The sequence below is a fragment of the Anoplopoma fimbria genome, chromosome 24 (assembly GCF_027596085.1).
Source record: "Anoplopoma fimbria isolate UVic2021 breed Golden Eagle Sablefish chromosome 24, Afim_UVic_2022, whole genome shotgun sequence".
NCBI lineage: Eukaryota > Metazoa > Chordata > Actinopteri > Perciformes > Anoplopomatidae > Anoplopoma > Anoplopoma fimbria.
In genome coordinates this window covers 16,261,005-16,275,651 of record NC_072472.1, presented here as the reverse complement: position 1 = coordinate 16,275,651, position 14,647 = coordinate 16,261,005, and the positions used below count along the sequence as shown (strand labels likewise).

The 14,647-nt window shown below is 40.1% G+C and overlaps 1 protein-coding gene across 1 annotated transcript; it reads left to right on the top strand.

Annotated features, from left to right (window-relative positions):
• The first annotated feature begins 1,414 nt into the window (after nucleotides 1–1,414).
• On the top strand, nucleotides 1,415–10,775 carry gucy2d (guanylate cyclase 2D, retinal). Its single transcript, XM_054626401.1, has 18 exons — nucleotides 1,415–2,264; nucleotides 2,402–2,703; nucleotides 2,862–3,234; nucleotides 3,341–3,425; nucleotides 3,523–3,631; nucleotides 3,761–3,880; nucleotides 3,973–4,053; nucleotides 4,195–4,371; nucleotides 4,462–4,618; nucleotides 4,715–4,864; nucleotides 5,253–5,401; nucleotides 5,512–5,675; nucleotides 7,477–7,669; nucleotides 8,031–8,205; nucleotides 8,878–8,976; nucleotides 10,236–10,330; nucleotides 10,424–10,506; nucleotides 10,691–10,775. Exons 1-18 carry the CDS (start codon nucleotides 1,415–1,417, stop codon nucleotides 10,773–10,775), a joined length of 3,447 nt encoding a protein of 1,148 aa, XP_054482376.1.
• The last annotated feature ends 3,872 nt before the right edge of the window (nucleotides 10,776–14,647 follow it).

The following is a 14,647-nucleotide window of genomic DNA, read 5'->3' as shown; positions in this document are numbered from 1 at the left end:
TTGTCAGCTGATAAAGAACAAGAGATTGTAGGACAGAAATACCAAACCAAGTTTGAGATCATTTAGAAACAGGGGCACTCTTTCATAGTTTGTCTATCAGAGAGAGCTGACCAGTTCATCCATTAGCTGTGAAATGTTTCACTTTTTGTATCTATGTCACAATTCTTAATTAATTTTCTTTATTTAATCAAAGAATCCAAAACAAGATATTTGTCCATGCCATTTTTTATGTAAAAAAAACACACACATCATTAGATTCTTAAACCTCAGACGCAATGCTCTGGACTTTAGCATTAGCTGCCACTGAAGTTCCCCTCACCTCTGGCAGGTTGGTCAGGCCTTTTGCTCATCTGTCAATGTCGTTTATTTTTTACATGAGCAGCCATTGTAAAGTGTTTCTGAACACAGAATGAGATCAGCTATGTTTGTGTATTAGTTACATCCATGATTTAAAAGTAGATGTTCAAAACATAAATCCCAGGGTTACAGTTGATTGTATAAATGCCCAATGCAGACCCAGTCTTTAATATTTTTTAAGTAAGTCCGGCACAGAATTAAAAGTAGTTCATATGTATTTGCATTCAATAAATGCAACAACTTTATTTTCAGTTGGTTTTTCAGTGTCATTTGCATTTTTATCAATAAACTCTTTTAATTCAGTAAATGTTTGAAGATTAATAGGGTTGGACTGTCATTCTTAATTAACCTGAAACCTCAGGGTAAACTCCATCAATCTATTATTAAATCCTGAGATATTTCAGCAACTAGCACAAATTAAAATGCTGGCTTCGAGTATCCGAGAGGTGAATCATCCAGAAATCAATGGTTGAGTACATCTCAAGAGATTGACTGTTCAAGGTAAGAGAGATACCAAAACCAAATGGAGACATCAAGGCCAGATTTAGCTCCACGTTACCTGGCACTTGATTTTTTAAACTCCATGGGTCCATCAGAGCTTATCAGCTTGCCACACACATGCCATTAATTCTTCGAGGAACAGCGCTGGCACTGTGGGCCCCATGTTCTCCACGAGACAGATCGATGCTGAAGATTCAACATCAGACTCTGTTAAACAAAACCGCTCAACAAGATGCAAGTTCAGGTCAGGGATCATGTCAGTACATTGGGAGAGTGTCTAAGCCCTGAGGTATCCTTGTTTGTGTTACATAACCTAAGAAGCAAAAGCAGATCACACTTAACTGTTAAGCAACACATTTTCTTATTCCACCTTTTTTCTTATTCCCCGGAGGCAGTGATGACGTGGGGTTGTCTTGTCGCCTATCCAGTTTTGGACTAGAGGCCTGCTGAGTGCCAAGGGAGGCAGTCCTATCCAAGAAGACACATTCGCTGTCACGCTAATCATCATTAACTCTCAGCTCCCCTGCTGTGTCTAAAGAAAAGCTGTGAGAGGAAAATGGCAAGTCACAGAGACCTTCGCTTTCTGCACAACCTGTCCTACCACCCACGATGGCAGCACGATTCTACAAAAGTGAAGAGAAAAGGATGCGTGCGGACAGTGGTTGCAAACAATTGCAGTGGATATAGTGTGTTCAAATCATTAGCAGCTTCATCATCAAAACCACAGTTGCCATCATCCTCTGTGCAATGCTCCAGGAGCTGGTGTGGGAACTGGCTCCTTCTGCCATTGCTCATACTCTCATTTCTGCCCTGTCAAACCTGGGCGACCACTTTCAAGGTGGCCCTGGTTGGACCCTGGACTTGTGACCTCTTATACTCCAAAGCCCTCCCTGACTTGGCAGCCCGCCTCGCCACTGCCCGCATAAACAAGGACCCTTACCTTAACAAAGGCTACTGGTATGACTACACGCTGGTCAATGAGGACTGCAAGTCTTCCCGCGCACTGGCTCGCTTTGCTGAGCTGGAAGGTTATGGTGCTGCATTTCTGGGCCCCGCCAACCCAGGCTACTGCTCCTCGGCCGCTCTGTATGCAAAAGAGTGGGATGTTGGGATTCTTTCCTGGGCTTGCCTCAAACCCAACATGAATAAATTAGGGATGTATTCAAACTTCCTGCGGCCGCTGCCACTGTCCTCCCGTGTTCTTTTCTCTGTGTTGCGATACTTTGGTTGGGCCCATGTGTCCATTATCTCAGAGGAGACAGATTTGTGGGAGGCCACGGGACAGGAGCTGGCCTCGTCACTGAGGGCCCTCGGTCTGCCTGTCAACCCTGTGGTGACTATGGGGTCTGATAAGGATGGGCCTCGGAGAGCGCTGACAAAAGTGCGGGAAACAGACCGGGTCAGAGGTGAGTTTTAGATATGAAGATGACTGAAATAAGAACAAAAAAGATGAATGTAACAACAATAAAAATCACCTCCACACTGTTTTATTCCATATAAATCATTCAAATAAATCAGTTTCTAATCCCCCCTCTCTCCACAGTGGTGATCATGTGCATGCCCTCTGTCCTGATTGGTGGCCAAGCCCAGTACCAGCTTCTGACAACAGCCTTGTTCATGCGTATGATCGACCGTGGCTACGTGTTCATCCCCTATGACACCCTCCTCTACTCAATGCCCTACGACAATGTACCCTACTATGTGCTTGGCAATGACACCAAGCTGCGGAAAGCCTTTGACGGAGTCCTCACCATCACTATGGACTCTGGAGAACGCAACTTCTACGAGGCCTTCAAAGACGCTCAGGACAGCTATGAAATCAGGACCACCACCCCACCAGAACATGTGAGATTTGTGTAAAACTTTTGTGTATAGTAATGGTAAATGATAATAGAAGTGATAATAGAAGAAGATGACAAATCTGGAAGAAGAGGAAACACAAAGGCATTTATACAAACATTTGAATTGAATCAAAATCATCACATCACTGTCTCCTCTTTAAGGTTTCTCCATTCTTTGGCACCATCTACAATATGATCTACTACACAGCCATGGCTGCTGAGCAGGCCCGCGCCGACGGAGGCCGCTGGGTAACCGGTCAGATCCTGGCCGACAGCAAGGGTGGCTTTGAATTTGAAGGCTTTAATCAGCACTTGAAGTCTGGCAAGGAGGGTGAAGGCATGCAAGCTCGCTATGTAGTGTTGGACTACAGTGGCATTGGCCACTATCTCTACTCCACTCATGTTCTGGATGCCCCTCATACGTATGGAGGGATCGGGAGCGTGAAATACCTCGGCCGTTCCATCCATTTTGCGGGCAGCACGCCCTACACAGACTCAAGCTGCTGGTTTAGCCCATACTTTGCCTGCACTGGAGGTGAGGGCACCAGTAGTGTCATAGCAGGAAATAAATATAGGCCGGTGCACTGCTGAATAATTCTGTGTATTCAAACTGTCTTTGTGTTTTTCTTCTCTTCCCAAAGGGATGGACACAGTCACCTTCTTCTTTATTCTCCTTGTGTTGATTGCATTCATTGGATGTGGAGTGAACGTCTTTATTAGTCTCAAGTATGTACAGCAGAGTATCAAAGAATCATATCTCATCCGGTGCAGTCTTGATATTTCAAAGAGACTGATTGTTTTTCTTTTTTTTCCTTTTGTGCAGGAGAAGTGGCAGGATTGGGCTCAGCTTTGGAGGTGCTAACGGTGGATCAACAAAGGTAGTGCTGACGCTGGATGACCTGGTCTTCATCAACACTCAAATCAGCAAACGGGTCAGTTGTGCGCTGAATCTCTGGCAATCCTATTTTTGTTTTGCTTCTCTCTGCTGTGATGTTTTTTTGCATGTAAAAGACGATGTACTCTAAGCTGCCCCGTTCTCTTTGAACTGTTTGTGTGAACAGAGGATCAATGACGAAAGTATCCTGAAAAGCCAGCTCGATATAAAGACGCCTCATCACTCAGTGTCCGGTCGCAGCTACTTGGCCTCCACACCAGACAGTTCCAATGTTGCTGTGTTTGAGGTGAGGTGACTGACACATTCTGTAAACTCCTGTTTTTACCTTTTGGGTGGTTTTTGGTTTCACAAAGACTGTCGTTTTTGTGTTTGTCCCAGGGTGACTGGGTTTGGTTGAAGAAATGCCCCGGTGGACGTGTATCAGGCCTCAACAGCAGCGCTGAGTTTGTCTTTGTCAAGGTAAGTGAATGTGTGTTACATTATCTAAAGGACTGACTTTCCATTGTTGCCAGAAAACCCCAAATACAGACTGGTTTGGTCCCTGGCCACAATAAAACTAATCGATCTGAGTGAGTTGTTTTTTCATTATCTTCCTATCAGCTCAGAGACATGAGGCACGAGAATCTCAATCTGTTCCTGGGACTGTTCTGCGACTCTGGGATCCTTGCCGTTGTGACCGAACACTGCACCAGGGGCAGCTTGGAGGATCTGCTCAGCAATGAGGAAGTGCGTCTTGACTGGATGTTCAAGTCTTCCCTGGTAATGGATCTGATTCGGGTAAGAGAGACAAAATGGCCGACATGTACTTAATTTCCCATGTTGTCATGTTGCCTCATCGCTCACACTTTATCCTCAAACTGTCATCAGGGAATGAAGTACCTGCACAATCGTGACATCATCCACGGACGGCTCAAATCTCGTAACTGTGTGGTAGACGGGCGCTTTGTATTGAAGGTGACAGATTACGGCTTCAATGAACTTTTGATTGCCCAAGGCATTGATTCTGATGAGGAAAAGCCAGAAAGTGAGTTCATGTGCAACCACTGACTTATTTAGTGACAAGGCTAGTACCTGTCAGTATTTTTTTGTTTATTTGTTGCTTTGTGGAATCTTTTCAAAGATCTGCTTTGGACGGCTCCTGAGCTGCTGAGAAGCTCCAGTCTAAGGAGGAGGGGCACGTTCTCTGGGGATGTCTACAGCTTCTCCATCGTCGGGCAGGAGGTCATCTCTCGCTCTGCACCTTACTGCATGCTGGACATGCCACCAAAGGGTGAGTGGTATGGGTTTAGTAACCACAGTATGGGTACATGAAAAGAAACATTGAGGTAGTAGAAGGCCATGTGCAAAATATTTTTGCACAGGTGCTATTTGAAATCCAGTCTTTTATGTTCCCCACCTGTGTGGATAATAACATGCCAATTTTTTTTTGCTCTCCCCTCATCTTAAACACAAAACAGTTTACACTGAGCTGAAAATAAAATTTTAAATATCAGGATTGTTGCTGAAAATGCTGCCCGTGGTTCCCTTTTTTAATCATCAATGACATTCCAAATTCGATAAATTTGGATGCACAAAATCACATCAGAGACGATGAATTTTCATTACTTTTTTTATGCGTTTCTGTGTGCTCACACATAACATCTGTTATGTGTTGGCAGAGATTATCAGCAAGCTCAAAGAGCCTCCTCCGTTGTGTCGTCCTGTCCTGTCTGTGGACGAGTCCCCGGTGGATGTGATACAGGTTATTAAACAGGCCTGGAGTGAAGAGCCAGAGAAGAGGCCAACCTTTGAGGAGATCTTCAAACAGGTAAAAACACTGAAAACGTGGGTTCGATCCACATCCACTCCTTATCTGTTGTTATGTGTGAAAGTAGCAAGCTGGAGATGACAGTCCTGTTCCTTCCTTTCACGTGACAGTTCAAGAACATCACCAAAGGAAAGAAGACCAACATCATTGACTCTATGCTGCGCATGTTGGAGCAGTACTCCTCCAATTTGGAGGATCTGATCAGAGAGAGGACAGAGGAGCTGGAGGTGGAGAGGAAGAAGACTGACAAACTGGTGGCTCAGATGTTGCCCAAGTGAGTGTCCAGCAAACGACACACGACAGACATAATGAAACTGTTATGTCATGCTCACTTAAGATCACAGCCTCTTGAGGCCTGTAGAGCATCAGCACAATTACAAGAGAAACATATCCTGCTAGTAGAATTTATTCTATCAATGAAATTAGTCGCAGTCTGTTTCTATGGGAGGGTGTTTTTTAGTTTTAGGAATCAATAATGTGTTCAATGATGTCATCAGGCCCCCAAGAATACACATTTACAATATTGCAAGATGTGCCTCAGTATGTGCAACAGATCAGCTGCCTCAGTTGTGTTTCCAACCGATCTTCTGTTTGTGTCTCAGAGCTTCATGTTGCAATTGTCCCTAAATAACATCACAATGACAATCAATCGATAACATCACATAATTAATCAAATAAAGTCCACCTGTGTCCATTTAAAGTGTCACATGATCTAACGGAGAACCATTATATCCATTATTCGAAAAAGGGAAAGAATGTGGCATCACAACAAACCTGCCAAGGGGGCACCAAAACTCACGGACCAGGCACCGAGGGCATTAATCAGAGACGCAACAAAGAGACCGAAAAAGAAACAAAAATAAGAAACACATTCGGAGTCTCCCACATACTTTGGCAAACTCCAAATGCCTTTACTTGTTTTGTTCTTTGAGCAATATCTGTTTTCTGGCCACTCTTTAATAAAGCCAAGTTCTGTGGAGTGTGCGGCTTAAAGTGGTCCTTTGGACAGATACTCCAACCTCGACTGTGGAGCTTTCCAGCTCCTTCAGGGTTGTCTTTGGTCTCTTTGTTGACTCTCTGATGCCTTTCTTGTTGGGTCTGTTTGTATTGGTCCTCTCTTTGGTTTGTTGTAGTTCTTTCCATTTTCTAATAATGGATATAATGGGGCTCCGTTAGATCATGTGACATGTACGTGGCACACAGGTGGACTTTATTTAATTATTGTGTGAGTTTTGAAGGTAATTACATTACATTACATTACATTACAGTCATTTAGCAGACGCTTTTATCCAAAGCAACTTACAGGAAGTGTATTCAACATAGGTATTCAAGAGAACTACTAGTCACCAGAAGTCATAAGTGCATATCCTTTTTTAAATAGCATCTTAAAGCATAAACCAGAGCAAAAGTATAGTGCAGAGGCAAATTCATACGAAAACAATAATTGCAACAGACTAATACGAATACAATAAGTGCTACAAACTACTACGAATAGGATAAGTGCAACAACTAATACGAATGCAATAAGTGCTACGAGGAAGGCTCAGGGTAGTATCACCAAACCTTATCTAGGCAAAGACAATGAATACATGAGAACACCCCACTTTTCAGTTTGTTTTTTTATTTAATAAAATAAAAATAATTTCACTTCACCAATTTTTACTATTTTACATAGAATATAAATCATTTGTTATGCAACAAAATAGGAAAACTACAAGGGGGTTAATACTTCTGCAAGGCAATCTACTCAACTGTGTTCTTCATTGCATTGGATTAGTTTAATCATATTTTATAAAATCTTTATCATATTTGATCAGTGATTTCAAACACATTCATTTTTATTTGATCTGCGTGGTGGCTTTCCTGTATTTAACTGTTACCTACACATTGAGAGGAGAGAGTCAAACCATGCTGTTACTGTGTGTCTCAGTCATATTTAGAAATGTCACTTTACCTGTTTGGGTTAATAAATTAGAGAAAGAGACAGCGGTTGAATGTCTGTAAAAGTCAGTCTCAAGACTGTATCTGTTTGCGCACCTCATCCGTGTCCTCCACTCATCCTCTTCCTCCTCCAGGTCTGTGGCCCAGGCGCTCAAGACAGGCAAGCCGGTCAAACCTGAACACTTCAGCGAGGTCACGCTGTACTTCAGTGACATCGTGGGCTTCACCACAATCTCAGCTCTCAGTGATCCCATCGAGGTGGTCGACCTACTAAACGACCTCTACACACTCTTTGATGCTATCATCGGACTGCATGATGTCTACAAGGTGAGTGTATAGTAACAATTCCATTTTTAATTTATATTACTCCACTTATGGTGTTTTTGTCTTTACCGTCAAAATGTCTAGAAGAATTAGATCTAGGATTCTCTATGTTGTTGATGTTGTTTAATATTTCTTCTGTTGCTCGTGAATCTGATCTGATCCGGGAAAACATGTGGCACCTCTATTTAACACATATTTATGTCCATTATTTATCGAGAGAATTTTTGCAGTGTTGAACTAGTGGTAGAAAAAACCCCAAAGTGTGTGTGTATATATATATATATATATATATATATATATATATATATATATATATATATATGTGCGTGTGTTTGCTGAACTTTTTTTTTTTTTTTTTATTCAGGTGGAAACTATTGGAGATGCCTACATGGTAGCCTCAGGAGTCCCCACTAGGAACGGAAACCGTCATGCAGCCGAGATGGCCAACATGTCTCTTGACATCCTCCACTGCATCGGGACCTTCAAGATGAGACACATGCCTGAACTGAGGGTCAGAATTCGTATTGGCCTGCACTCTGGTGAGCAATATGTCCATCCTTCCTGTGCCTTAATGCTCTCTATATATACGGTAGTCATGTTGCATATGGAAAGCTGTTTACCATGAGTGATTACTTTTAGAGTCACACACACGTGTAATGAGTAATATGGCATGAAATCCAAATTTTCTTCCAGCGTGAGAAAAAGTTAATATGTTACAGAGGAATTGGAGAACAGGAGCCCAAGCTGCTAAAGCAAGGAGGTATTTTTACCTCCTTTATCCTCGTCTGGAACTTATTCCTGGAACAGTGAAAGGCTATCCACTTAGAGCGCTGTCATCCAATTAACACACTGCATACTTTGGATTTCTAACTCTGTTCTATGAATTTCTTTATGCACACAGAAGTTGTAGGCGACAGCTTTAATGTCTAGTTGTAGGAAAAAAATTGCGTAGTTTATATTTCAATTTATTATAAGTCTAGAAAGAAAAAAGAATTGACACACGAAATTGGTTATGATGAAGAGAAGCATCATAGTCGTGTCTGTGTGTGTGTGTGTGTGTGTGTGTGTGTGTGTGTGTGTGTGTGTGTGTGTGTGTGTGTGTGTGTGTGTGTGTGTGTGTGTGTGTGTGTGTGTGTGTGTGTGTGTGTGTGTGTGTGTGTGTGTGTGTGTGTGTGTGTGTGTGTGTGTGTGTGTGCTTGCTATGTTTGCAGGCCCAGTGGTAGCAGGAGTAGTGGGTCTTACGATGCCTCGGTACTGTCTGTTTGGAGACACTGTCAACACGGCATCTCGAATGGAGTCCACAGGATTGTGTGAGTGTCTCATACATAATTATACTTACCACACAGATCTCCTTTTCCTTTTATACAAATATATATATATATATTTTTTTATTATTATATCGTGGCTGAGGTACAGGTGTACTTTGTGTGCATGCTGCCTGAGCCTAAACAGGGCTTTAAGTGAGCAGTCCTTACTAATCCTTTAAGAGTATCAGCAGAATTAGAGGCCAATTTGAAGTTTCAGAGTAATTGTCGACGTCAATGAAAGTTTGATTCCGCCACGCTCTGCACGCTCAATAAATTAAGTGTGAACTTAGGTATTAACTGCTAAGTACACTTGGCTTATGTTTAGTAATAAAACTCCCACATTTGATGGAGCTACCAGAAGATTATACTTTAATAAATGAAACGATTGACCTTTGAACTGATCATTGGAAGTTACTATATCTAAAACTCAGTAAATGAGTACTGAATACTTAAGTAAAAATTTTAGTATTTCCATTTTATGTAGATTTATAGTTCTACTGCACTTTTTTTCTCAACCACATTTGTCTGAAAGCTTTAGTTACTAGTTTTTTACCAAATCTGGTCAAATCTGATGAACTGAAGGATTAATTATTTCTGTATGTGTTGACAAATCCTACTTCTTAAGCTAAATGAACTATATAAAACCCCTCATGGGTCAGCTGAAAAATGCATCATAGCTGACAACAGGGTTCTTTTACTGAGCTCATAAGGAGTTGACTTTATAGAGATGCTTGTTTCTTACAGGACAGCAACACTACAAACATGATCTTATAGAATATGGTGTATCGCGGTAGATTCAACTACCCAACAGTGTAGAAAGGAATTAAAATAAACACAACCTTAAACACCTACAGCAGTAAAATGCAACATACACATTAATGCAGGAGTAATATTAATCCAAAATACATACAATGGTAAAATACTGACAAGTTACATTTTACTACACAATAGGTACTTTTACTTTTGATAATTTAAATACTATTACTTAAGTAAGGTTTTGAACATATAGCTTTTAATTGTAGTGAATTATTTCACAGTGTGGACTTGATATGATTACTTCTTCCACCTCTGCTAAAATAACGATTGTGCATAAATGCTAAAAGCAAAAAGGTATTATTGGGTAGGCTACTGCCACCATGTGGCTTAATACCAAAATGACAGCTCAACCTTTTAAGTTCCAAAGACAATAAAGTTGTTAAACTAATATTAAAGCCATTTCAATGTGGAAATGTTGCTGTTGTTTTCTTTCTCTTCCATTTTAGCTTACAGAATCCATGTCAACCGAAGCACAGTCGATGTTCTGAACAGCCTGAACCTCGGATACAAAATTGAAACAAGAGGCATGACAGAGTTAAAGGTAACATGAATTGAAAAACTTTTTATAATGTATCCAATGTAACACTGGCGTCTTAATAATAGCTAATGAATGCTAATGATTGTGTATTTTTAGGGAAAAGGGATTGAGAACACATATTGGTTGGTAGGAAGAGAGGATTTCAACAAGCCTCTGCCTATTCCTCCAGATCTCACAGGGTAAGGGAATGCTTCGGTTACTCCTCCACATATGCATTAATCTGATTTGCCTGATTGAATCTTTGCACAGAATTTTACTGTAGAACAACTTAACGTAATCAAATGAAGGTGTGAATGGCATGTCCTGCTCCGCTCTGACTGTGTCCCAGTCTCAGTGCATAAAAATCTGTATTTCCTATTACAGGGGAAGCAATCATGGTATCGCTTTAGAGGAGATACCTCCTGACCGACGGCAGAAATTCCTGGATCGACAGAAGAAGATGAACTAGGCTGATTTTGTTGTTTGTTTTTTATTGATGTCCCAGACTAAAAAGTATTACTTTTTAGATTATCTTTTTTGGGGGGGTAAAAAATACAGAGAGAGATCTGTGGAGGAAAAGTTAAACGTGCAAAAATCCCAGACTACTATAATTTGTGTTACGCTCAAAGTGAAATCCAGCACCAGTGACAAGGGAATACACAATCATTGGAAAGCATTTCTGTACTGAAATTATCTTTATTTGAGAAAACACAACTGTCGTTAATTTGTTCAACAAAAAATATAGTTCACATACAGCAAGACGTGCATACCAAGGCTGAATGACAAACCCCAAAATGTATTGGTTTAGAGGACAGCAAGAGGGGATTGTGATGGATTCGTCGATCACAGTATTATGTGTAATACTAATGTACTTCAAGTACTGTATGTATTTCTACTTTGTTGCTTTCCGTATTTGTACTGATCTTTGTGCTTTGTAGAGATATTGGAGAGATTTTATCATGAACAACCCGACGGTGGAAGCTTTTACTGTCTGACTATTCATCTCGGGTAAAATAGAGCTCTCACTTTCAAAGCATTAGCCTTTTACAACAACTCAGAATTAGTATAATGAAACATTTTTACAGTAATTTAAGCTGGAAAGCACCGGAGAGATCAGTCAGGGTTGAGAGATCAGGTCAGGTGGCTCTGAATTTGCTTTGGAGGCACCATTACTCATTGCATTATTCACACATTTGATGAATGAAGCCATATAATCCCCAAAATATTTTTTAATACGTGTCAAACAAATGATTTGGTTTGTTTATTTAATATTAGATGAATATAGATGAAAAAAACCACAATATCTCTGTGATATTGTCACCTAACATTTTATCCCCTTATTGTAATAGGCATATTTGAGCTGATTTGACTAACTCATTAATTAAGTGTATCAAAGATACAGATGTGCACTTTTAGATTTTAGATTAGAGGTATTGTCCCAGTAGTAATGATAAAGATGCACACTGGAAATGATCTTTAGGCCAAAACAACCTAAAAGCTGGAAATAATTAATGAAATCCAACATTTAATGACACATCATTTTCAGAAAATGCCATTTTTTAAAAATATGTTTAACTCCCTAATGTCATGATACTATACATACAGTATCTATTGTTTTTTAACAATGTGTGTATTGCTTTGCTGACATTTTCTACCAAATCATAGAAGATGTACGCAACATGAAACATGACCCAAGCTATTGCTCACTAACGACAATGCAGTTTCCCTATTGCTTCACCTGAAGTGCATGTAGCCTATTACCGGGTGTACTGTACAGCTGTGTGTTTAACAGGGTCTTAATGGGACATAAATGGGGCCTGATTCCTGTCACACACGGTATTTCTGCTCTGCACTGATATGCAGAATGTCTGAGTCATTGGCTGAAAATCTTATCTCCAATAATGTGCTTCAGCAGATTGAGCCTTCTCATGTGTAGCGCAGACTTCTAGAGGAAAATGTCTAGCAGTGTCTGAGTTTTTCTCCCATTATTTTCTCTTTGGGCTCTCCAGTACCCCACACAGCGGCTCTATCTGAAGGTCCTCTGAGAACAAATGTTCACTAAGTCGCTCCAGTGGCCAACCCCAGGGGATTTTACAGAACATATGGGGGAAACCAAACTCATAAAACAGGAAGGACGGAGTCTTCTGAATCATTTGTCTTTGGCTCGGGGATGTGTACATACTGTAAATTTGTACATAGTTAGTTTGTCTTTGTGTCCTGCAGGGTTAGGGACTTTTTAGTAGATATTTCTTTCTGCTTTGGTTCCCTAAACCCATGACACAAAAGGAGATTTGAAAAAACAATGAATTAATCACAGTGCATTCAAGAAGCGAGCTACGGCATTGTTCACGCACTCTCTGTTGGCTTGCTAATTGTCTGCTGCAGCACTGATATTATAGCAATGTTGGGATGTAATTTTTTCAACAGTTTCAGTGCAGACATTTATTCATTGGGAGCTCACTTGCTGACCCCTTCTAACATATACAAAAACTGGACATCTGATGACTTGATTATCAGGTTTCTTGTGGTGTAGTCTTTCACACTATTAAGTGTTTATCACTGGCTCTTTAAGCATAATTAAACCCCTGACGAAGATGAATGCAGGATTCTGAATCAAGATGAAGTGCATTGGGAAAAGCTGTTTGAATGTTTCTTCGATGGGTAATCTAAAGAACAAAATGAGTTATTCTATTAAACATGAGTAGGACCTACGTTTTCCTAGATTTTTAATCAATTTGCCAAATAGATTGATCTCATCAAAATTGAATGTTCTGTATTGTTCATTTTGAAAGTGTTCTCAATGCGTCTCTGTAAATAAATGATGGTTTTAGTGAAGATTGTGTCACTGTTTTATTCTGTAGTGGAACAATGCTATGAAAATGTAATAATGGCTTTACATAATGCAACTTTTCTGCAAAACACTACACATCGCAAACAAACCCTCTTGAGTGTTTAAGTCCCAATTTCATCCTGAACATTTAAAATGTTGATAAATCGTGTGCATGTTTATTGAATGGATTTCCTGCTGAAACACAACCTATACAGAGCTAAAGTTGCATTTCACTTGCACCATGTATATTACCGTAACTTGAGCCAATCATTTACATATATAGTCGAAGAAAGCGTAAAACCCCATTAGAGTTTTCCTTCCGTGTTGGAGTATATTTAATGATTTAGTTCGTTAAATAACACTTTGTGTGAGCTAGTGTCGAGGCAATAAGATAATATATTTATTTATGAAATGATTAAAATGTTATATTGAAATCATGGTAGTGATATCAGTGCCCTGAGGACCTTGTCAGCTCAAAAGCAATTCTTGTTTCTAGCACTAACAGGGGTTGCTATGAGGATAAGTTGATCGGTTTGACAGGCTGCCAGGCCAAATCTTTTTTGTCACTTTGGTGGTTCAATCACACCCCTGGGATTTAACCACAGACAGTATGAGAGACTTTCCTTCTAAACGCCTATGTGGTTTAGCATTTTGTTGCCTATGGTATAAATGATTTAATTATTCATAAATATGTGGCATTTTTATTCAGCTAATACTCTGTCTGTATGTATGGCTAACATTATAAATATTCATAAAACCTCAGTACAAATTAAAAGGATAAGCACCACCATATTCTCTGCTCTGGGGAACGCTCATTGGACCATATTGGTCCTTTTATTGTCTTTGGTGCTCCAAAAACACATGACAATAGGGCAATCAACATTATGTTTTAGGATACTAAATTAAATTTGTGATTAGTATCACAGATTTAACTGGATTATTGGTAAACTGCATTTTCATCATCAGCCTGGAATATATTGCAACTGACGGTCAGTTTGCAGTTGCCCAAGTGGTTGTTGAACTATCCTTACACTGATTTTAGATTTATCTTTAATTCAATTGTAAAAGGAACAATCAACTAATTGAACACAGATAAACCCATGTTATTAAATAATAATAATACAATTTTGTATCACTTTAAAATTAAATTCCTAAATAATAACTAATAGTGGATCATATGCACTTACATTTTTTTTTCTTGGAAAATATGCACACAGGCCTATGCATTTAAAGTCTGCATGACATTCAACAGTACTTCACCAAAAAACGATGAGGCCCATAGCTGCATAAGCCCTGACCTCTCAAAGAGGGTGTTCTTCACCTATTTTTATCCTTTCCTATCCTTTTTTTTCACAGTCAATGGGGTAAAATCCCCTTAATGAATGCTGAATGAAACGACATAAACTGTCAGATCATCGACGTGATCATGAACGAAGTCTTCCCCGGCTGGACACCGTGTTCCTCTGTGCACCCCTGCAGTCCTGAAGCCCCCCATGGCATTTGACTGGCAC

What these genes read in the sequence shown, in the direction of transcription:
- gucy2d (XM_054626401.1), top strand. Translation starts at nt 1,415, where the DNA reads ATGGCAAGTCACAGAGACCTTCGCTTTCTGCACAACCTGTCCTACCAC. An exon ending in GACTGCATGATGTCTACAAG is followed by an intron (nt 7,670 to 8,030) that starts GTGAGTGTATAG and finishes TTTTTTATTCAG; the next exon opens with GTGGAAACTATTGGAGATGC. An exon ending in ATTCCTCCAGATCTCACAGG is followed by an intron (nt 10,507 to 10,690) that starts GTAAGGGAATGC and finishes TTCCTATTACAG; the next exon opens with GGGAAGCAATCATGGTATCG.